Source organism: Limanda limanda, chromosome 7, assembly GCF_963576545.1.
Source record: "Limanda limanda chromosome 7, fLimLim1.1, whole genome shotgun sequence".
Taxonomy (NCBI): domain Eukaryota; kingdom Metazoa; phylum Chordata; class Actinopteri; order Pleuronectiformes; family Pleuronectidae; genus Limanda; species Limanda limanda.
Genome location: NC_083642.1, coordinates 16,163,863 through 16,187,076, shown reverse-complemented (window position 1 = coordinate 16,187,076; position 23,214 = coordinate 16,163,863). Strand labels below are relative to the sequence as shown.

The window sequence follows — 23,214 nt, the reverse complement described above, 5'->3', positions numbered from 1 at the left end:
ACAATACAATCACCGCCAAATAAAAGTGAGACAGACCAAATCACTCACCGCAGCACGCTCCGCTTCCCTATCCCGTTCCCGCTCTCGTTCTCGCTCCTTTTCCCTCTCCCTCTCCTTCTCCTCCCTTGCTTTCTGTTCTACTTCCCTCTTGGCTTTCTCCAGAGCGTCCTCTCGTTTTTTGGCCAGTTTAGATGAAGCCAGGGGAGTGAAGTAGTAATCTGTCCTCGCACATGAGTTGTAGCCTCGGTCCAGGTGCTTGTAGAACCTGTGGACACCACAGGGAGAAAATTAATATTAACACATTTACCATGAAAAACTGACGATGAGTCAGAACATAAATATTTCCTACAAACAGACAAAACAGGCTGGAGCCATTATATTATTCTTAACCTCTGCATGATTCATGGCAGGTTAATGTCCAATTAGATGAAAATAAATATTGTATTTGCTCACATTGGTCCATTATTTAAAAGGAAAGAAACTCCCTTAGCTTTCACATACAAAGTATACAAAGCATATATTAAAATGCTCATTGCTATTCATTGGCAGTCTCAGAACAACTTCACCACAAGGCAACTACAGTTACTCATATTCTGATGCTGCAGTTCTCAGTAATTCATCTCCCTGCTCTCAATCCCTGATAACTCCGAGCCATCAGCCACTCAGAGCTCAAAGCTAATTGTGGCCTTGGATGCTGTTTTGCTGAGGACATTTGATTTGGTGCCTACATCAAAGCCTTAAAACCCGAAGGCAACGGCGCTTTGTTGTTCCTTGTGTCTGAGAGCTAATCAGCATCTCCAGACAAGACAGTAAGTAGCTCAACAGACAACTGATAAATAGCAGCTTTCGCAGGTGTATGTTTTTCTCTTTTAAGATGTGTTGGGGTCGAAATATCAGTTTGTAGACATACCGTGCTGACTGGCTGGCATGGCTGGGTATATTGACGACAGTAGGCTCTGGGGAGGGGCTTCTCTGTGGGGGTGGGGGGCTCTCGGGCTCCTCTGTCTCGTCCAACGGCTCCTCTTTGATGTGGACTGGTGGGAGCGCTGGGCCCGGGCCGGCACAAGTGACTGAGGCAGGCAGCGGCATGGAGATGGAGGAGGATGGAGCGGAGGAAGATGGAGGCTGTAGGCCAGGCATAGAGTTTGATGATGATGATGATGATGATGATGACGATGATGATGACGGAGGGCCGGTTGGAGGTAGAACTGTACTGAAAGGATGGGATGAGAATGGCGGCTGAGGCGGCCCGTTGGGGTGTGAGGCTGCTGCGGAGGGCGGCAGTGGGGGGGCTGGAGGAGGCTGGTGGCTGGCGGAGGGTGGGAGGCTCTGGGACTGGGTGAGAACTGGAGGCTGGGCTGGGGGGGGCTGGAGCTGCTGCCCCTGAGGCATGAGCTGCAGGGGAGGTGGGTGTGCTGACGGAGGGTGGTGGCTGGACAAGGAGCTGAGTGGCTTGAGGGCAGGTGGTGGAGGCAGGTTCGAAGGCATCTGAGGAAACGGAGGCGCAGACACGTGAGGTGGATGTTTGTGGGACTGTGGGTTGGGCACCTGAGGGATGGGCGTGGTCGGGGGGGGCTTGATGTGAGGCATGGACAACGGGGCGGGGGGCAGGGGCTGCTCTCTGGGAGGCGGCCCTCCACTCTGAGCTGATGACTGCGACTGGGAAGGAGGGGTGTGCGACCTCTGCTGTGATTGGCCAGACATTGGCAGGGGCGGGACCTGAGACTGACCTATAGGGAAGCCCTGGGGGGGCATGGAATGAGGGTGAGGCATGTGTGAGGGGCCAGGCTGCAGTGGGTGCGGCATGAGAGGCATGGGCCCGTGGTGCGAGCCGGGTAAGGACTGAGGCGGGACCTGGGGGCCGGGAGGCGGAGCCTGAGTCAGAGGTGAATGTGGAGAGGGAAGCCTTGGAGGATGAAGGGATGCTCCTGACGGGATAAGAGACATCGGGCTGGGCTGGGGCAGGATCTGGGGAGGTAGAGAGGTGGAGGCCGCTGTGGGGGAGAGCTGTGGGGGCAGTGAGGGAGCTGAGGCCGCGGGGGGAGGAGGTGCCGAGGAGGCTGCTGAGGTGCCTGGCTGACACAGGATGACCGGAGGGTGCTGGCTCTGCAGGAGCTGCTGCTGCTGGGCGGAGGAGTCCGAGTCGCTCTCATTGTCTCGGGGGCTGGGGATGCTGGGGGAGGAGCTCCGGTTGTCCTGGTCAATGTCCTTAGGATCGCTACTGAGCTCCTCAGTGACGCTGCGCCCATCAGAGCTCTCGCCCTCTCCCTCGCCTTCACCCTCGAACTCTGAGGGCGAGTCTGGTCGATTGAGCTCCTTAGGGACAGAAGAGAGACAAAGTGAAGCGTTAGGACTCAAGGTCTAGGCAATCCATCTAAACACGAGAGGCAATACAAAGACCAAAGACTCACTTGTGTCTTGGACTTTTTGGCAATGGTTCTATCAGACTCCTCTGTGTCTGACGCTCCCTTCTCTCGCTGCCGTTTGGCACTTTTCATAGGTGAAGGAGGCTCCTCTTTAATCTTCTGTGGAGCATCAAAACCATAAGGCTACATTTCACACAGATATGTGCATAATGAGAGTCAGGGTTGTGTTTACCTTGCTTGGCTTCTTCATGGAGTCTGTCTTGCTGTCGGTGCTGTCGGTACTCGCCGCGCTGGGTGAGGTACGTCCGCTGGAGCGCAGATCCTCGTTAGTAGGGGAGGCTCGGCCATCGGGACTTGCTGTCTGCTTCTTACGACCACTACGTAGTGTTGACATCTATTGACAGCAAACACAGTCAACATAAATCATCAGTTATATTAATCATTTTATAAATCTTAAGATGATTGTCAGTGCTGTCCCTGTACTCTATAGAGAAGACTCTGTTTTTCTCCAGGGACAGCTCTGAGATTATGGTTTGTTGAAGGTGAAAATAGAGATAGAGAGTGTGTGCGCACCGAGCCTCGGTTCCGTCGGGTCCTCATGCTATGCTTCCCGCTGAGTCCATCCTCTTCCTCTTTGACAGGTTTGAACATAAATGGTGGCGGGTCCACAGGCTTCTCGATGGGGGGCAGCTCACCGTACTTCTTGAAGTGAATACGGCAGTCTGTGCACAGCAAGATGTTCTCCCGGCCCCCGTGGTGCCAGTCCTTGGAGGCTGAGGAAAGCCATTTACAGTTGTGAAACAGAATCTCTCACAAGTGGTCATAAGAACAAACACACAAAAATGATCTTGCAAGTGCAGTAATATTACCAAATACCAATAATGTCCTAACTCACTTTGTAGTCTACGAATATAATAATAATAATCTAATAAAAGAAATTTCATGCAGGAGCTGAATCAAGGATGATGTATATCTCAACTTCAGACTTTATTTACATCAATGTACTAATAAGGTCTGTAGAGGTTAACTCTATAAAGCAGAAGTTGTTAGCCACCCCTGTTGTTATGGCAGAAACCTAAGTGTGATCAGATGGGAGCCTGGCACTGGGAGCCAGCTGTGTGGGAAGAGGGGAAGGATAATGATGTGGAGAGAGTGAACAAGCTTTGGGCTCATGTCTAATTTGATCAAATTAGTCCTGACATCCTCTCATGGCCATCTGTCACATAGCACCGCATAGAGCAGACTCACACTGATCCCAATATGGACAGGAATAACCAAGCAAGTCCGTATGACGAGTGTGAGCTGTGAAAGAAACGTAGTGTCTTACTGGTAGTGAAACAGTGGCGGCAGGCGTAGCCCTTCAGCTCCTGTTCGCTGTCTTCGCTGTCAAAGTCATCTTCACTGGCTGAGCTGAGGTCCACTGGAAGAGAGACAAAGAAGAACACTTACTACACATGGCTCTCACAGCAGACGATATCAGGTATCGTCTCCCCCTCTCCCCTCAGCTGCCATTCAACGGGTCAAATGTACTTACAGAACTCGCTGGAGGGAGGACGTGAGGGAGTGTTGACAGGAGTTGAAGCAGTTCGTGTCTTGATGCGGCGAAAGACGGGCTGGCGGCGGTGTCTGCGGTGGGCTCGACAACTGGCTGCTTCTGGGGTCTTCTTCCAATAGTAGTAGAAGGTAATTAGCTCTCCCTGGAATGAAACAAGAAATAAACGCTGTTAAAACGGGAAAAATATATCAAAAGAAAACAAACACACATATTTGTAATGAGGCGAAGGCATCAGGAGACGACAGGTCCCCTAGGCATCCACAATGCCCAAAAATCAAAAGGCAACAATTCGTGAAGTTGTTGTGAAATTAAAATTCCAGACAGATTGACGAAAGCACCGATCACGCTACCCCACCTTGCAGTAAACTGTGTGCCGGAGGAATAAAAAGGTAACTGAATTAAAAGGCCATTAAGTCTATCCGTCAAAATTGTTGAAAAATTGTCACTATGAAATATGTGCGGTTAGGTTGAAGAAAATATGTGGAATATGCACATGAGCAGTCAGCATAGCATTTCATAGTGAAACGCCACGGAGCGGGTCAATCCACGCCAGGGTTTGGAGCTGGCCGGGCATGTTTGTGCTGTGGCCCTGTCTGTCCAAGGATTAGACGAGGAGGCTCACTGAATGCAGGGATATTAGGATCAGTGCATTGGTGGCTGCCTGGGTGGCAGGAGCTTGAATGGGAACAAAAGAACATGTCAGGCGGAGCTTTGGCGCTACAAATAGGGAGTGAAATGGCTCCTCGCCCCTTCACTGGAAGAGTCAATTGAACTTTAATCAAACATTCGGAGGGGTGCGCTTGCCAGTGAGCGAGGCGGATAAATCCTGTGTACAAAAGGCTGCCAGGAAATCAATACCCAACTGAAACATTAACACATGCAATCATGGATCAGAAGGCACTTTGCTGAGGCAGCCCGTGCATGTTAACTACTGCTTTCTGGCCTCACTCATAATACACAATTCTTGCAATTTGGCAAAAGGAGTCAGTGACAATCATCCAGTTTTCTTTGGGGCTTTGCCCTTTATCCCCCTCACCATGAACTCTGAGTTGTTAGTGGTCCTCACTGGCTCTATAACAAATTCATGAAGGTGCGGTGTGACTGTCGGGTGAGCAGTAAGTCACCTGTAATCTTTAAAGCCCAAAGGGCACCCATCCACTGTCTGAGGTCTGTATAACTGCTGTTCTACAAAGCTCCCAGGGTTTAATGGCTATTGATTGTTTTCCTACCGCGCTTCAGCAGTGACACCTGACATAAATTAGTCAATGCATTGCTCTCTAAAACACATTAACAGCTTATCTGCAACAGCTTAGAATCCTCTATCAAAATGTACCAAAACAAACAATGGCAGGAAAAGGATTTGATTAAATGGTCGAACAGTTGTTAATGGTTATGAAAAGCTCCCGACTCAACATGGTCACAAATGCAGCAATTTCAAAGTCTAATAGGCTGGTATAAATGCAAAGATAAAGGAAACAGCAGCTTTAATTTCAAATTTCTTATCTCATACAACACAAAACTACTTGAGGCTAGTAGGATTGGTTTAATGTGTTGGGAATTATCCAAATTTGTTTCTTTATCACCAAATTGTGTGAGTAACTGATGTTAAGGATCAAACTAGTCTTTCTCAATCGCTGCTTTGATTGGCAGAAAAAGCTTGACGCAGTCGGCTCAGACCACTTTAATAAGATCTCCCTTCATGTGGCTCTTAGGGGAAATTCATATCTACCAGTGGCTGTAGGACCACATCTTATCAAGAGAAGCAGTGCTGGAAAGATTTACTCAGGGTGACTGAGCTCAATGAAACCTTCTCAGATTTCAGGGTAAATTGATGTGCTGCACTGTGTTATGGCAAATCCGCCGCTCAGGTGTTAATCTGTCCCGAGCCCCACAGCTTCTGCTAGGTTTTTTTAGACCTCGAGACTTCTGTAGATGAGCCCATGTGGAGTGGTGCGATGAATCCACATGCAGGAGCTCAGCGTGGACAAATTAGTAGGACTATAAGTAAAGAAGCATAATTTAAAAAACATGTTATTGTCAATGCTAAAACAGAGCAGGTAATGATTATTATATCAGCCAAAAGCTCTATAATGCTGCTGTGTGTTTGTGCATCTATTTAAGCCGGTAACAGAACCTCTTAGTCATTTCCGAGCGTGCCTCCCTCTTCAGCCTGGCTGGCCAGTTGGGAAAGTAGGGGCGCAGGTGCTAACTGAGGGAAGGCAGGCATCCTGATGTGAAATCTAATTGAAATGTGCAGATCAAAAGTGTTGAGTGGTGCTGAGCGCTGGCTTTGCCCTGTGCTTAATGACTGTTCTCAGCAGTGCCTCTCTGCCTCCTCGCTGCAGGCTGACAAATACACGGCCTCAACAACAGCTTGGCAGACACAGGGAAAGGTCACCCTGCCTCTCCATCACTTTACACTGTGTCAAGCACCATCACAATAGGCTGGAGCCAATGAAAACATTAACTTGGCTTTTGAAGGGGAAATTAACAGGTGCAGCGATGAGCTGGTACAGCTCGAGGTAATTAGAAAGAGGAAAACAAAAGAGGCAGCTCGAAAAAATGTAAGTAAATATGTTAAGTATGTTGAGCTGAAAAGTAATTTCTGGTAGGAACATGAGAAAAACAAGGGTCCATTCATATATGAACCCTGTAAAAAATTGTTATGTTTGCTATACCATGATCAAGCATACTATTAAAAACAGCATCCTAATATGTGTAGCCCCCCCATGTCACCGAATCAGCATGTATCGGACAACCCACAGATGCTCAATAGGATTTTGATATGGGGATTTTTACACCTTGAAACTATTGTCATGTTCCTTCTTCCCATCATGTATCCTGGTGTCATCCGTCCACATGATGTAAAAAAAACAAAAAACTATTCATCAAACCAGGCTACTTGTTTTCATTGGATGCCCATTGACTAGTCTGCACTTGAGCAGCCCCATACACAGTAAACTGCTGTGCACTATGTGTTCTGACAGCTCTCTGTTATAACTGAATTTACTTTTTCAACAAGTTGTGCTTCGCTACCTCTTCTGTGGGATTGTACCACATGGGCCAGTCTTTGTTTCCCCACACATGCATCAATGAGTGTTAGGCACCCATGACCAGGTTGCGAGTTCCAGGTGGTCCTTCCTTGGACCACTTTTGGTCAGTACTAACCACTGGATATTAGGAATACCCCACAAGACCTGGCATATTGGAGACGCTCTGACCGAGTCATCTAGCCATAACAATTTGGCCGTTGTCCAAGTCTCTCAGATCATTACACTCCTCATCATTTTTCCTGTTTCCAACGAGAGGTGAACTATCACGCTGCCAGCTCTTATTCCACTTATTAATAGGTACCATTGTAAAGAGATTATCATTGTCATTCACTTCACTGTCAGTGCATTTAATGTGGCTGAGCCGTGTGTATTTTGCTTTTAGAGTTCATGCGTGCAAATGTTCAATAGAGTTGTGTAAACAAAGGGAAGGCCGATGTGACACATCACAGGCAAGGACATAAAACGTGGAGAGGAGTTCGATATACTTGGTAGTAAAGTGCAGTTGTGGAAGAGAGAGGCTGTAAATTGGTGTCAAGGGGAGATTGACAGATTACCTGAGTGAGTCTGTCTCCATGTCAAATTTGGTTCCTCTGAAGCCACATGTCCATTCCCTCACATTGACTTTGTACTCTTATCTATCAAAGGCACCATTTGCCTGCAGCAACACCTCAACTTACATTACCTTCCATTTCTTCTCCCTGATTGTATGTTTAGTTTGTATGGACCTTTGGAGGATTACAAGTCAAGTTGCCATTTCTTCGTAAAAAGAAAGAAGATGAAAAATCTGTTGCTGCAAACAGTTACCCTGGATCCAGTGAAGAAAATACATGGACCTACTTGAAACAGAAATCTACATTGGCCCTGGCCTCCGTGCCATAATTTCCCCCCAGTCCAGTAAATCACTGCAGAGCGGTACAGAGTGTGCTGCCGCTCTGCAGAACATGAGATAGTGACAACATAAGCTCAGTATTATAAGGCGTTTCAGACTGCTTCCATCTGCAGGAGCTTTCTGGTCGGTGGATTATCCGACAAGGAAAGGGCTTACCCTCCTATCACGACACTCAGAGCTTCTATTTCAGTTACTACCACTTTAAGTGGTTGTCTACAAACAAGCATGTATGAGTGAAATGGATGTAGAATTCAAAATTACATATGGCAATGCTTCCTTTGCAGTTTCATCTGTCATGAAGGAATTTTTACTACTTTCTTGACTTAAATTCAGATTTCAATTTTTTATTGATGTGGTCTTAAGTGCATTAGATGAGACAGAGAGTTTGTAAGTATATTTAGGTATTTGTCATTATTTAAGAGCAAGCAAAAATAAGCCTCTCAAAAAGGTATTAATAAAAAAGAAAAAGCATATTCACATAAATTAAAATCTCAGTGAGTGCAAGTAGATTTAAAAACTAAAGTCAACAGGTGAAAAAGGAAACTGGATCCTCTCTGGATACTACAATTTTATTTTTAAATTATCTCTGAAATTATCATATTTAGTTTTATATTCAGGCTTGTGTTTTAAGCCATTGTATCTCCTTTCCTGAAGATTGAGACTTAATAAGGCAAACCATGAAACCCCTGTAGACTACAGTATTATTGCGGGTGGGAGTGCAGGATCCTCTGCTGGGCTCGGTGGTCCTGTGTGCGCAGGCAGGGCTGAAGGCGAGGGCTAAACTCATGTATTTACGCCCTCATCCCCTCTCAGGCCCAGGCCTGAACAGATGGTTTCTGTTTTTCCTGGCAGATTTGTGACAGAGCCACAAAAGGCCCCTGCTTTGACATGAAGCCAAACGGTTAAGGCCGTTACTGGCAAGAGCAGGGGAGAGAGCAGGGGAGAGAGGAGAGAACAGGGGAGAGCCGAGGAGGGGGAGGGAGAGAGGGAGGGTTGAGGGTGGAGGACAGCCGAGAGGGAGAAATAAAGAGCTAGCAGAGGATAACAATGGACAATCAACCTCCTATCCGACCACGAACCTTCCTAAAAACATCTCTTGACAAATAGAAATTTCAGCTAAAAACATAAGGGCGGTTGAGTCACAGCCGGGGAGCAGAGAGCAGAGGGAGCATGTGATTTCTGGGCTCTGGTGGCTGATAGTGAGTTGTGTAAACATCCATTAGTGCAGCATGAACCTGTACTCCTCCTGCTTCTTCCACAGTCTGCAGCCGGAGGAGGGAGGATTGCTTCCTGACTCATTTCAGTGAGGTGAAGGGGGAATGTGTTGCACTGAGCTATATCCAACTGGGGTTTAATTATGTATGTGCTCGACCCCTGGACTTGGTATTCTTCATTGCCTGTGACAGGTTGTATAGTGTATTGTTTCAGTGAGTGGTGCTTGACTTTTCTGTCTTTCTCATCCTGACTGTAACTGTAGGAGGGAACATTGTAAATGTTTATGTGGTTAGGCGGGTCAGGAGCATACTTGTGATGCCTTCAGGGCCATTTAACAAATTGTGGAGTGAAAAGGGTCATGTTTATTTACCTTAAATCCTGTAACAGTGCTCTTACTAAAGAATCTAAAATATTTAAAAGATACAAATGAAGCTTTAACACATCATGTAAAATACAGCAGGTTAGTTTGATGCAAGAAGCTAGTTTTGTAAATTATGAAGAAAATCCTAATTAACTAAAATATTGACTACACATTAATCAAGTGTCTAGTTAAAAAGATAGATGAACACCCCTCCAACCTGAGTTACCAGTAGAATACAAGGTGAAACCTTTTATTTTATTTTCAAAATTTGTATACATTTTAAGCTAAATAAATGTGGTGCCATCTTTAAATTCAGCTTCATGAAATACTTTCCCAATTTTTTTTTCTGAATTGTAGTTTCTAAATAAATCTGATGTAGCTTTTTAGATCGTGTTATTACTATGGCAGAAGCTGATTTGTCGAGGAGGATTTGTGAAATTAAATACAGAGGTCAAAAATTCAAGGAATCAGTCACATGCATGTAGTGGACTCAAAAATAGACCTGGCAACACAGTGACACCCTTGAGCCCAGCGGCAGACGATGGCAACTGAATAGTCAGAGTACCTTGGCTGGTGGGGCATGGTGAACGTGAAAGGTGGTTAAATAGACATCCATTCCCTGCTGCGCGGAGCCTTTCTGCTGTAGAATGACTGAATAAGCTCTGCTTTCACAGGTCAGGGATGCACATCCTGAAGAATCAGCACTTATGTTTTACCGCTGTAAGCGCTTTCGTCAGTGAAAGCAGATTGGATGGCAACAGTGCCTCTTTGCTGGAGGGTTGATCCAGCGCGTTCTGCTGATAAGCTAGTCCCCAAAAACCACAACAAGAAGCCAACCAAACAACAGAATTGATGGAGCTCGGGCTCTCTGGGCTTCATCTAGTGAGCTTAGAAAAAGATTTTTGCCTACACTGGGGCCGTGCTAAATCGCCTGTGGTCTGCTAAAAGAACATCGATACGCGCTGGTTGGGCCTTCATCAGCCAACAGCGATTTTACTGCCTAAAGACGTTATATCATTTACCAAACACGGAAGCTGTTCTGTCACACCACAGACAGCTGTTGCCAACTGGACCAGGCCCCTGTAGCTGGTTTAATTAGTGATTGAACCAAAGTATTTATAATTACACTCATCCCCAAGGTTCTGGCTGCTGAGCTCAGGACATGGCAATGAATTCAACTTGATGTTTGTACAGATTGTACCTGGGCAAACATCTGCTGTGAGGTTGTGTTGAGAACACTGTTCTCCTGTTGGCCATCCTGCAAATGACAAGGCCTGTGGGGTGGGGGGGAGTGAGTGCTCTGTTTTCTCAGAGAAAAAAGTTGCTTAAAGAAGGAACATTCAGCACCTCATCTTCTGGTTGATCTGAACACCGACACAAACAAGGCGTCGTTTTAAATATCAGACATTTAGCTCAGGTCAATTAATGCTCTGAAAATTATAAAAAGCCTTGTACTGTCACCTAACACAGTTAAACCTTTTAATAATAAAACGATGTTACAATACAATGCATAGAAGGCTGCTAAATCAAGAAAGGTATAACTAAGAATCTATTTACAAATAGTTTTTGCTACTTGAGGACATGTCGCTATGCATCAATATAGTGTTTCATTCTATTTTTGGCAAACAGACTGGAATACTAAAATATAAAGAACCTTGTGTCTTTTCAGTTTTATATCAACATCTTTTCCAATAATTTAAGTCAATAATAAGTCAGCGGTAATATTGTGCTATTATATGTGCTTTAACATTTAAAATTGGAAAAAAGCAGATTGATCATGAGAATAAAAATAGAAATTGAGCCTCAAGGGAAGAGTGAACTTACATATATTCGCTCTTAATATTTTTTTCTGTACTTGTTTAGTTTGACATTGCTACGTTCAGGTTATTAGATTACAGTTCCTCTGAGTTGTATTGTGAGGCATTTTTATGAGCTCTAAATACATAATCCACTGAGAATATAAAGGAGATAAATTGCTTTTATTTTCATGCAATTTATAATCTCCCTCATAGGACAAAATGACACAAGCTGTGCTGAATACGATCTAGTGATACATTTTACTTTAAAGAGGAACTATTTCCCTCACTGAAAATAGCCTTGTCCCCCAAACAGTTAACTTTCAGTTTTGATAATATCTTCCTAAATGCACATTAACAACTTTTAATTCAGAAGTTACCTTCCATAAATGAAATGGCCTGTGTTCTGTCCTGTGAGGAAATAAGACCAAACTAAAGCATTCTAATTTGATCTAATTTTCAGCCGTCTTTTCAGCTGTACAGCAAACCGAGCCGATACAAATCACCTCAGCATATACTGTGTGCTGATATTCTGTAAAACCACATCTTTAAGAAAACCTCTCCAGTAAAAATATCAGGCGCTGAGCTATCTGTGATCTGCCATTTCAGCATATTTAGCTGTTAAAACACTGGGAGCAGTGAGCTTGTGTTCCATGACGTCCTCTCTGGAGTGGAGGAAATGGTGGCAGCAGAGCCAGTTGCAGACGGTCAGACGACACACCCACTTCCCCCTTCTGGGCCTTTATGTGACTTTATATAAAGCATTCCTGAGTGTTAGTCAGGCCTGGTGTGTTTACACAGCACTGGGTGCTTACCCTTGGCACTGGCTGTTCGAGCCTCGCTGGCGCTTCTGGGGCAGCGCAGCTAATGGAGGCTAGTGGGAGGAACAGAGATGGGCAGACACATTGTACCGGACTTCTGGATATCAGCCCAAAGGCTTTAAGCTCTGCACAATGGCTCAATAACAGTGGTCCGGCAAGGGACTCAGGGCAGGAACACCTGCATTTCCACAGCATGCTCCTTTTCCGATGGCCGGGCGGCGGAGCCACAGAAATACGTGTCTGTGACTGGGAATACTAGGAAAATCTCTGTCATTTCCCAAAACTAAAATATCTTGCGGTTTTGTTGTGCTCATATTTCAGAGACAGGATTTAAGAATGAGCAGGTAGAAAATAAATTGAGCTTTCCCTGGGTATTGACAAGCACTTGCACAAATAAGCCTTAAAGCAAAAAAAGAAAAAACAGTTAAATCATAAGCTGAGTTTTTTTCCCCGTATGACAAGCCAGGCTTTTCAGTTTCTATATTGAGCTAACGCCTCATCCTACCTCCTCTCCTACAGTCTCTTTTACCCTCCCCATGCTCTGCCAGTCATTTTCTCCTCTTTTCACGTGTTTAAAGGGCAGTTTATTTTCCATTTGCTGGGGGGAATGTATCTTTCTCTGCTCTGTGGTGGTAGCAGGCCGAGATCCTCAAGGAGGTCTATTACCTCTCCTGCCAAGTAGTCTCCCCCTCCAGGTTGAATTGCATTAATACCTGCTTTATAGCCAATCAACCGGACTAGTCATATATTTCAAAACTAGTAAAAATAATTGAAGAAACCTCTGTGAGGAAACTGTATTCACACACTTTAATCTCTTATTCAAGAGGCTGAGATTGGTTTAGAGGAATAAAAAATGTAGCACAAAGGCGGTGACACTGAAGAGCTCTAGAGTGAAAATATTGCATGATATGTTCGGGGTGTTTGAGAAACAGGGCTGACATATCCTCAGCTCACAGCACACGAGGAAATGAAGCGGGTGAGAAGCATGACAAACACCTTTGATTTTCTTTTCATGTCTGTGTCGGCACACTACCAGCAGGAGCAGCTTCACACAAACAGCCAGGTCGGCACTGCTTCACGTATAAAAATGCATATCTGATAATATTAACAAACAGCTAAGTCAAAGGTGCGGAGGACTTTAACGCAACATGTAAATGCACAGCATGTTCCCTACATGTCAAGGTAAAAATCCTCTGAAGTGTATATCCTGTGCAGATATATGAGACTAAGAGAGTAAAATACTGAATGTCAGCTTAAAGTAGAACAATGCAAAGTGTATGTGTTGGCTGTGATGTGTTTTAGAACATTCAATTTAATAAGGTTAATCATTGTTCGGCCTGGATTTGACCCATTTGTACCATGAAACAGGTCACACAGTTGATGATTAACACGGTGACGCATGCGCACAATCACGCTCGCACACAGAGGAGGGAAACTGACAAGAGGAACATCCCTCAGTTGGTGTACATAACATAACACAATTACAGGAGTTCCTCAAACCCTGACAAGATATTAAATCACTTTAATGGCCATAAATCAAAAGCTTTGCCGTGACTGACAAAGCTTAAAACGACAAGGAAAACAAGTATAATGCAGCAACAACAACCAGAAATACTAATAGTGTTACAGCCTCAATAATCTGTGTTATAAATGCAAACAACAGAGTTATTCTTCCAGCAAGATTCAAACTGCATAACAAATCTGTAAGGAATAATATTACGCTATTTATATTTTCTGAAGCTGTTAAAGGATGATCAGAGATGTAAGCAAACAATTCTGCATATTATTTACTTTGACTCAAACTATGTGAATTTATATGATCAAAAATTATCAACTGGTCCTTGTGTGAATTTATAGGTGCTGTGATTTACGTTTTGCCACATATTTCTTTGCTCCAGCCTAAATTTGCCACCATCAGATTCTTATTATAATTTACTTTTCTGTGCCAGCCTCCATGTTTATTCTTAAACTGGTACCTGTTTTTAAGCAATTATGATGCACTTCAGATTGAAAATGTAAAAACACAAAAAAACTAAATCTCAAGTGCTACTATAACACTTGAGCATAAACAGGAGACAAAAACAGGCAGCTCTTCAGACTGGAGATGGGCAGTAAACACGGTGGCTCACATCACATCTGCACAACTTGTTTGCGAACAGAGGGTGCTAATTAATGCTCAGAGTGCCACTTGTTAAGTTTCAGTGGCTGCCTGTAAAGTGCATTTAGCCTTTTCTTTTTCCTCAGGTGTGTTGTGTTATATTTATTTTTACCAGGCAGCCTGAAGAGAGAGAGAGAGAGAGCTGATAATCCAGCAGCACAGTCGTCGGGCAGGATGCACACACTTCTTATCAATAAGGCCTCTAGTCAAAACCCAGCTGTGCTCAAAATATCACACTATAACTGTCGGACCGTACGGTTATTTATCACTCTTTTTTTTATATCTTTCAGCACTGCAAACCAAATGACACACACGCAATTCATCTTACCGTTTCTTTGTTGGGCAGCAGCTCTTTCCGGATCCTGAAGAAGTTTTTGCCGAACTGTCTCAATCCTTTAATGAAGCGCTTCTGCAATTTTTCACAGAGGGAAGAGAGAGAGAGAGAAAAAAAAAAGACCAGTTAGTATCTGTGAAGTCAGCGAAACTGCTCCCCCTTGAAGTTACTGGGTAACAACGCCACAAAAAAACATTGTTTTCTTTTCACTTGTCTGTGGTCGGAGAGGTTTTATGTGTATCTAGAAACCACTGTGGCTGTTTGAAGTCCGGAGCAGACATACTGCTCTGTCAGAGCAAAAACCAGAGGAAATGACAAGTGAGGTGGGGAGAGAGGCTGAGATTACACTCCTCTTTTCATGTGGACACAAACAATAATAATACAGACACATAAATTCTACTGTGAAAAGATTAAACAGTAGAACGAAGAATCCTCAAAGTTAAAAACCTGAACCTGAGAGTGTAATAACAAGTTAATTACTTATTGAGTGTGGTGGAAACTTTCCACAGCTGCCTGCTTATTATGGACATTTTGAAAGCAAGTCAAACATGTCAAAATGGAAAACTGACAAATCTCTCCCGACTAGAGGGAAAAGTAAATGACCAGCACGATGAAAGAAATCGCAACTTCGTAACGGCGGATTAAATCTGACATGAAAACCCGAATCCGAGTGCGCCACATCACCGCGACGAGCACGAAAACAACATCGGAATGAAATGAATACCAAAAAGCTGTAGCACCTAAATAGATTTCTCCTCCTTTAAGAGCCACAGGCTTGCGAGCCACAAGAAGCGGAGGCTGGAAACATTCATAACCAGCGAAGCAGAGAACCAGCAGATTTACTTTCTGGTTCCAGAGGCGAGCCGCGTCCCTCACGGTCTCAGGGACCGATGCCTCACAGTAACTCCAGCGGGAAAGCAGGGGAAGTCCTCGGGGAGCACGCACCTCTACAGCTGGGTGACGGTGGAATCAGGGGCAAATCCACAATGTCTCCGACGGTATATTGCTTTTTCTTATCCGTATGTTTTTTACAAGCAAGAAATAGCTTGTCACTCTCTGCTCCTCCACTACAAAGGGGAAGGCTTTACATGTGATCTTTCTGCAAGAGAGCCTCTGGTTCCCGGCAGCCTGCAAAACCCGGAGTGGAGTCCCGGGCGCCATGTTGCTGTCGGGACCACGGTTCATTTCCGCCTGCCCTGGATCCTGCAGCGCTGCCCGAGCAGGCTCCATGTCTCTGTCCCCACACAGGGACAGACACTGAAGTCTCTGCTTATTATTAACACAACACCGAAGCCGTGTGTGTCTATTTCCCCTACGAGGACATGACAGCGGTCCTTTACATGCGTTCAGAGCTGGAGGAGAGCCTGCACACAGCGAGCTGCCAGCCTTAGAGACGAGGCAGCAGGAGACAGCTTGTGTGGAACAGAGACAAGTGAGAAGGAAAACCAGATACGGAGCCTGCGTCTGTGTGTCAGGCGTTTATTTTCCATGCCGTGCTGTACAGCACATTATGTAACCGCAGATTGTTTACATGCCCAGCTCTGGTGGGGAACAAAGGCCAAATTGACTGAACTAACATAGCCAGCTGCAAAACACAAATCTTACTGGGGAGAAAAATTACAGGCAAGACAGAAGAGGTCCATCCCAGCAACAGGAGTGAAAGATCTGTTTCTCAGTTCATGCAAACAAACTCAATCGTCTCCTGTTTGAGAGTTTTAGTGTTTGACAGAAAGGATCAAAGTATACAAGTCTAATTTAGACCAGGCTTAATGATCAAATATGTCAGGGCCAAGTCAAAAGCTGGATAAAAAGGCCTTTTTTTTCTTCCTTTCAGTGTTATGAGACAGCAGATAATTTGCATTAATCAGACTGAAGGTATGGCGGTTGATTAGCCAGTAGATGGAGCCGTCTCCACCACAGGCGCCCCCCCACACGACAGCCGCTGGTGGGGTTAGGAGCAGTTCTCCATTACGACTGTCAGACTTCCTCAAACAACAGGTGGGCTGTCAGTGCAGAGATTCAGACCATCAACATTACGAGGGTTGTTTGACAGGCCGGGACAAAACTAAGCAAACAGCAGAGTGAAATATTTGCTTCAAAAATGTTTGAGTGGAGGCACAAATATTTATCTGAGGTTGAGACCTGCTTTGACAACAGTCAATTAGACCTGCCCGTGGAGCCCTGGTGTCATAATTATGTTTCCAAACTACACTTTTCACTCCGTCAGTCAGTCCAGGCCCACAGTGAAGCCGTGTGCACGCTCCCCCTCTTCGCTCGCCCTCTCCTATCCCCCCCTCCTCCTCCCCTCTGTTTTCTTTCTCTTGCTGGCTCCCTCCTCCCTTCTCTACATGTCGGCTCCAGTTTAAGGCTCCATTTCAGCTGCCTGGGCTCACTGCTCTCCAGCCCAGCTAATAAATCATCCGCCAATCTGCTCCCTGAATCGCTCTGCCCCTGCTCCAGCCCTCCGTTGCTAGGCAACGCAGCGACGGAGGAGGGGCCGAGAGAGCCAGAAGCTCTACCAAATGGCCATCCGCTGTGCAGAAACAACAGGCTCCTCTCTCAGAGTTGAGAGCTGGCGCTTTTCACCCTCCCTAAGTTTCCCCTCGCTGCCGAACAGTGCACTATTGTGAGGCTGGAGTGGAGACGTATAAAGGGAGGTGGAGAATGGGGAAAAAATTATTCAATAGACCTTTGTTGTGTGTGCGCACTTCCTGCTTGAGAGCCGATTGTTGGGAGTTGTAAAACTGGTTAAGATAATGCAGACATATGCAAAAAGATGGTATCACGAGGACAAACAGAGCGCCGGCTCACGCATGGAACATAATTCTGCTAAATGTCAGTCCAAGACAACACAGACACAAGACCGTCCAACAGCAGACAAAGCCCTTTTCACTCAATATGGAGTCGTTGTACTTGACTCGTTCTTAAAAGCTGACCTTTCCGAGTCTGCTGTGTGTAAACCCAGAGGCCCGGGGACAACTGTTCAGATAGCCAAACCTAAAGTGAAAAAACACTGCTGTGTCTGTTATGAAATATCCGCTCGTGATAAGTTTGGCCAGCGCGCGCAGAAAGGAAATCACAACATGCTTAAAGAAAAGAGGGGGAGACAGATGCTAGACTGGCCACATCCTCTATGCACTGACATCATAGCTGGAGCTCCATATATATTTAGATATAAAAACATTATACAGATTTTTTTAAGTAGAAAGATGTTCCTACATTACAAACTCCTTTAAAATGTTTAAAAGTCAGAATATATTTTCTGTGGTAATAACTACTTTAGTTTAGTAGACCAAAAGTGATTTAATATTTAACCAAATATTAACATGAGGGTATTCTGACAACCTTTGGCAAAGCAGAGTCACATCATCTGCTTCCTTTGCTTTGTATGGACACAAAAGGTAACAGGAAATTCCAGCGCACGCCCATCCTGCCTGCTATTTAGTTACTACACAACCCTAAAAAGCTCTGCTGGCAAACGACCATCATGGTAATAAAATGCACTGTTGACACAAAAACTTCAGAGCAGCAAAGAGAGCTCCCTCTGCAGACAACAAGCTCTTCAATCAAGCATCTCATTAAACCTCTGAATAAATGGAGAGCCAGAGGCAGAGGATGCTGGGCGACAGGCTTCGTTTCATCTGCCTGTCGTGTTTGTGCTCGGGCAGTGTAGCCCGGGTTTGTAGGCTTGTGTTCTACCACTGGGGGGCCGCTGCACTCGCTCCTGTACCCCATCGTCCTCCCTCCCCTCCCATCAAAGGGCTGTCGTCGGCTCGCTCCAGTCATCCATCAGCTGAAGACGCAGCCTGAGATAAGCCGTGGCACAGTGCAGCTGGCTGAGGAATAGGCCTCCCGCTCCCCAGCAGTCATAGATCTGCCTCTCTGTCTCCGACATGGTGACACACAGCACGACTGCTGCGGCTGATTGTTTATATGGCACCTCCTGTTGGCCGATGCATTATTAGCAGCACTTATCTACAGTCAGGAATGACAGCAGCTTCCAGCAGAGACAATTTCATTAAATCAAGTTTGCCAGTCAAAGAATTTTTTTCTTCACCGAGGCTAAAGGAAGAGCGAGTGCAAGAGAATCAATGTCATGATGTCATTTGTGTTATTATGGAAAATACTTATACGTGATGCATCTACATCAAATTTGTGTAGATTAAAATCAATTTAATTTTGCATTCCTAATTGAATATGATGAGATTTATAATGATAGCTGCATACATAAAACCTACTGTACTTGCACAACATTCAATTGCCTGTAGTTTTTGAAGCGCTAACCGCTAAGAGTTGATCATCATTCTCCTACTTCTAAAGCGTCTGAGACACAATTTTATTTTATTATGTGAAGCACCTCCAGGCATTTAAATAAAAAACTTAAATTCTTCCTAAGAAAGCATCATCAAAGACCAGATATAGGATTAAGTCATTCAACCTTTGAATTTAGAAACAAGCTGTAACAGGATATATCTGAAGTTGTTCCCACTTTTGGTAGCCAGTCAGCTAATTGTGGTTTTGTGCTTTGTAAGTTAAATTTTGCCGTCAAGACTATTTAAAAAAGGATGGGAGGAGAATTCAGTGCAGGCAGTCAGCATTGATTTGGCTTCGGATGAAACACACACAAAGTGGTGTAGGGAGACAGCCTCTCTCAGTTAGGACTGTTCTCTGTCTGTTGATCTGAAATGGATTCAAACACCACTAATAACAGAACACATTCACTTTTCTTGGCGTTTAAATCAAACAATTCTCAATCGTGACTACACAACAGCTACAAGAAGCATTCGGCTGCACTGAAAATGTTTCTGGTGAAACATTTTTCTTTGGTGTAATCTACAGCCATCACCTTACTGATGAATGAAACTCTGAGTGGTGCTCAGATCAACGTGATGGATTTTCAATTTCTGAAAGTTGTACTAATGATCTCGCAGTGAAACAACGTTAGGAGGTTGCCTGTCACAAATCGTTCTGCAGTGAAATAAATGTCTCTCAGAGGAAAATAAAAATAAAGCAACTGCTCTGCAACGCCGTCAGTCGGTCTGCGGCTGTAATGAAACGGCTCACAAATGATCATTGTGACCGGTCTTATCTGTCTGTGTGTGTTTATGTGTGTCTGTTGAGGTGGGGAAGGGGGGTGCAAGAGAAGTCAAAGGGGGTAGGGCAGGGTGACAAGTGACCCTGTAGACAGGCTGATTTCAGTGTCATTTCAGTGGCCCCCGCTGTCACTTTTATTCACATCTCTAAAAAGAAAGTAAGGGTGGGCTGGGAAAAAAAAAGAGCAGGCAGGAATAATGAAGCGAGTCCTGCAGGGCACGAGATGGAGAGGGAGAGGGAGGCCGAGTGAGGGGTGATAAATAAATGAAGAGCAGCAGGGCTGGTTTCTGTGAATGTGTCAAGGTTGGTTGCTACATTTACAGCCATCCCTCAAGGCTGCAGAACTGAGAAGGCACAAGCTGCGATCAAATCACTGGGAGCTGCGTCCTTCTCTGGCCAGAGACAAGATGCTCAGACACTGTGGGGCAGGTGGAGCACAGCCGGTCCCCTGACTGCCTCCACTCAGACACACACACACACAGCTGGCACAGGACATGTCATACACCGTGAGCGGAAGTGCCTGACAGCTCCTGTGTGAATGAAGTCATCTTGATGCAGGCTACAAAATTAAAGGGACAGAAGATAAAGAGCTGCTCGCAAAAATTCCAATATTATTGTATGTTATCTTTTTGTTGCATTGTTATAATATGATTATGTCATATTAACAGATTTTGCAGTGGAAATTTGAGGCAAGCACATTTTTATTATGATATAATATAACAGTAGAGCGTGAGTTCAATTCAATTGATGATTTATGAATGCAATATATATATATGTAATTTTGCTAAACTGTGTTACAGAGCTAGACCGACAAATAAGCCATGCCAATATATCATCCAATATTAGCTCAACACAAATGTCTCAGTATTGATGTGTATATGCAAGACAAAAATGTCAAAGTAGGTTAACAGGAAGTTAAGAAACAGTGTTTAGATTTTTGTGGTTTGTGCAACAGAGATAAATGAGATATTAGAGACTATATTGTGGCATCCTGAGCTGATTTCCGTCATACCGTTCCCCCCCCCTAGCCTGCATAATTGACTTGAATTACAATTCAAGATCATATCAGGATCACAACACTGTGGTGCAAATTGTAAATGTAAGAAAGTGACCACTTTATTGTCTGAAACAAGGTATTTACAGATTCTATTGTCAAGCCCGTGCTTTGTTGCTTTGACACAGGCTCTGTGGTAAACCTGCTGTGGTGGAGTGTGGTAATAAAGCTTCTCATCAACAAGCCTGTCCCTGCTGCTCTGATCTCACAGCAGTTTAGCCCGGCGCCAGAAAGAATGCATGCATAAAGGCAAACTCATAACTCGTCCACAAAGGGAAGGCTGACTTAATTTGTTGTGATTCGCTGTGGTGCTGCCGTGGGCTCTGGCTTTATTCAAAAATGCCCATCATGTTCAATTACGAGATAAATACACCCATTCACTTCAACTGGATCAGACCTGCTGGATTCGAAAAGCCTTGAGAAAAGACCGACGAGCCCCGGCATTACAAAACAATATCAAAGTGGAAAAAAGGATGATTCACCCGGGAGGAGGAAAAACCAACCAAAGCATTTTCAGCGGTGGGGCCTTGTGTTTCTCTCAGATCGACCCTCAGATCAGTGAGCAGTGTTATCTTTAAAGGGAGTGGGTATACAAATGTGTAGCGCAGGGTGTCATAAAGTATCAAGGCCAAAGCCGCAGCTCTCAGTGGTTTTGACACGGTTTTAGCCGCCACTTTCATTTCACTGCCACCCTCCCTGTTTGATCAGGCAGAGGGGCTGCCATTTTCTGATTCCAGCCCTTCAACAGCTGTGGTGAAATTCACATCTAAATTCAAATGGAGGCTAACATTACCAGCCCTCAATCTTTTCCCCTTTTCCAGACTTCCACGCTAAAGATTTATTCTGTGGCTCGTAAACAGGATGCAGCTGCTCTTCAGCCTTGGAGGAGCTGGAAACTGACGAGTTTTCACTGGCGTCTCATGTGGCTCAGCCAAGAGCTCTGTTTTAACTCTCTCTCAACAGCTCCCTCTAAAGACACAAACCCAGCACTGACAGACAGCAGGTATCAGTGCAAGAAAAACCAGGACAACTACAGAAAGAATTGACAGTATATCGTATAAGCACTATAATTTTTAATGGAAGAAACCGTTCTCTTACCACTTCATCATCAGACCAGCACTTCTCTATCAGTTTGGGTACTGGCTTCTTCACCAAGCGCTGGAGAGCCTTGCCTGCATCATAGCTGCTCTCATGAAGCTGTGGACAATCAAAAAAACATTAGCCCACCATTCCGATAATAAAATATTATGGCAATATCAAAACATCTTCACAGTCATGCTTGAGGGACATGTAGAGCCAGACTGACACTTTATTGCGCTGATGTGTAAAACAAGCTGATTTTATTTTTACAAGAAATATCAGCGACTGCTCAGGCATCAGATGAAATGCTGTGCAAAGATGTTAAGAACCAGCATGGAAATAAAGAGCACAGTTACAAAGGCATAGCTGTGCAGCTTTAAAACCTGTGTCACATTCAATTGGGTGAAACAGGCAGCGCCGGAGCTTTTCCTCGGAGAATAAACAAGCATTGCTCATCGGAATTGCAAATAGAGAGGAAGGTCGAGAGACAATGACCTGCCCGCCATGTTAATTTGACTGTTTATAGAGTCGGAATATAAATACCCTGTTTATGATGATTCTAATCTCTTTTTTTGAGCTTGATTCCTCAGCATTCATTGCCAATGTGATGGACAAATCTCTCATTAAGCCTAATGTATTGAAAGCTTCTGCCACTGGGTTTACCACAGGGGGCTACTCTGCTGGCTCAGGGGCATTTTCATAGCCGAGCACTGCACATCTGCATCTTAGCAAAGCTTAGAGTGAAATACCTGAAGCTTGGTGAGACTGAAAATGGATACATGTTACTGTTGCTCACATCTGATTCCTAGGGATAGACTTGCAGCATGGCTACTCACAGTGTTAAGTGCGTTTAATGTAGTGTCATCTCGAGAGGCTGCTAGACACCCGTCTTCTGTCGAGCCTCCGTCACACATCCCTGCAAAGGCAGCCATGCTCCTGTGAACACAAGGCAGATGAATTCAACATTAAAAAAGGCAGACGGTACCTTGATTCAGTGTAAGGCTGTGCAATATATCCACAATCTATACAGTTAATTTCCCATTTCACAGATAAGAATCATGGTAGAGTACATTCTCTTTAATTCGATGAATAAATACTTTACAGAAAATGACCCTATAGTAGAGCTGATTTCTTATTGCATTACATTTCTGCTTGGCATCATGGACCCTGGGGCAAACATTAACACAAACCTACAAAACAACTTCTTCTCGACTGTAAAAAATTGGGGCAAAGCCTTTGCAAAGGCGGTTATTATCCACTTCCATCTTCATGTGTGTTACGAGGGAAAAAGCCTCTGGCACTCGTTCGCACTCAATCGTAGATTCTCTCAAGAAGTTAGTGGTGTTGTGGGGACTGATCTGTGGCATGTTCATTCTCACTCCATGTTTGTTTGTGTTGCCACAATAAATATTACTTGCCTTAAATTGAACCGCGTGGA

General features: G+C 44.7%; 1 protein-coding gene across 3 annotated transcripts in view; it reads right to left on the bottom strand.

Moving 5' to 3' along the window:
* rerea (arginine-glutamic acid dipeptide (RE) repeats a) overlaps positions 1 to 23,214 on the bottom strand; it is a 123,907-nt gene that overhangs the window by 4,633 nt on the left and 96,060 nt on the right. For 2 of the 3 annotated variants that reach the window (XM_061074248.1, XM_061074249.1), the window contains 10 exons: positions 22,613 to 22,712; positions 21,795 to 21,893; positions 14,543 to 14,623; positions 3,901 to 4,063; positions 3,694 to 3,786; positions 2,940 to 3,139; positions 2,599 to 2,760; positions 2,412 to 2,525; positions 911 to 2,316; positions 49 to 265 (listed from right to left, as the gene is read on the bottom strand). In XM_061074248.1, coding sequence (XP_060930231.1) covers positions 49 to 265; positions 911 to 2,316; positions 2,412 to 2,525; positions 2,599 to 2,760; positions 2,940 to 3,139; positions 3,694 to 3,786; positions 3,901 to 4,063; positions 14,543 to 14,623; positions 21,795 to 21,893; positions 22,613 to 22,712 — 2,635 coding nt within the window. Of the gene's footprint in view, positions 1 to 48; positions 266 to 910; positions 2,317 to 2,411; positions 2,526 to 2,598; positions 2,761 to 2,939; positions 3,140 to 3,693; positions 3,787 to 3,900; positions 4,064 to 14,542; positions 14,624 to 15,391; positions 15,515 to 21,794; positions 21,894 to 22,612; positions 22,713 to 23,214 lie in introns of those variants that run through there. The other variant, XM_061074250.1, reaches the window with a different exon arrangement.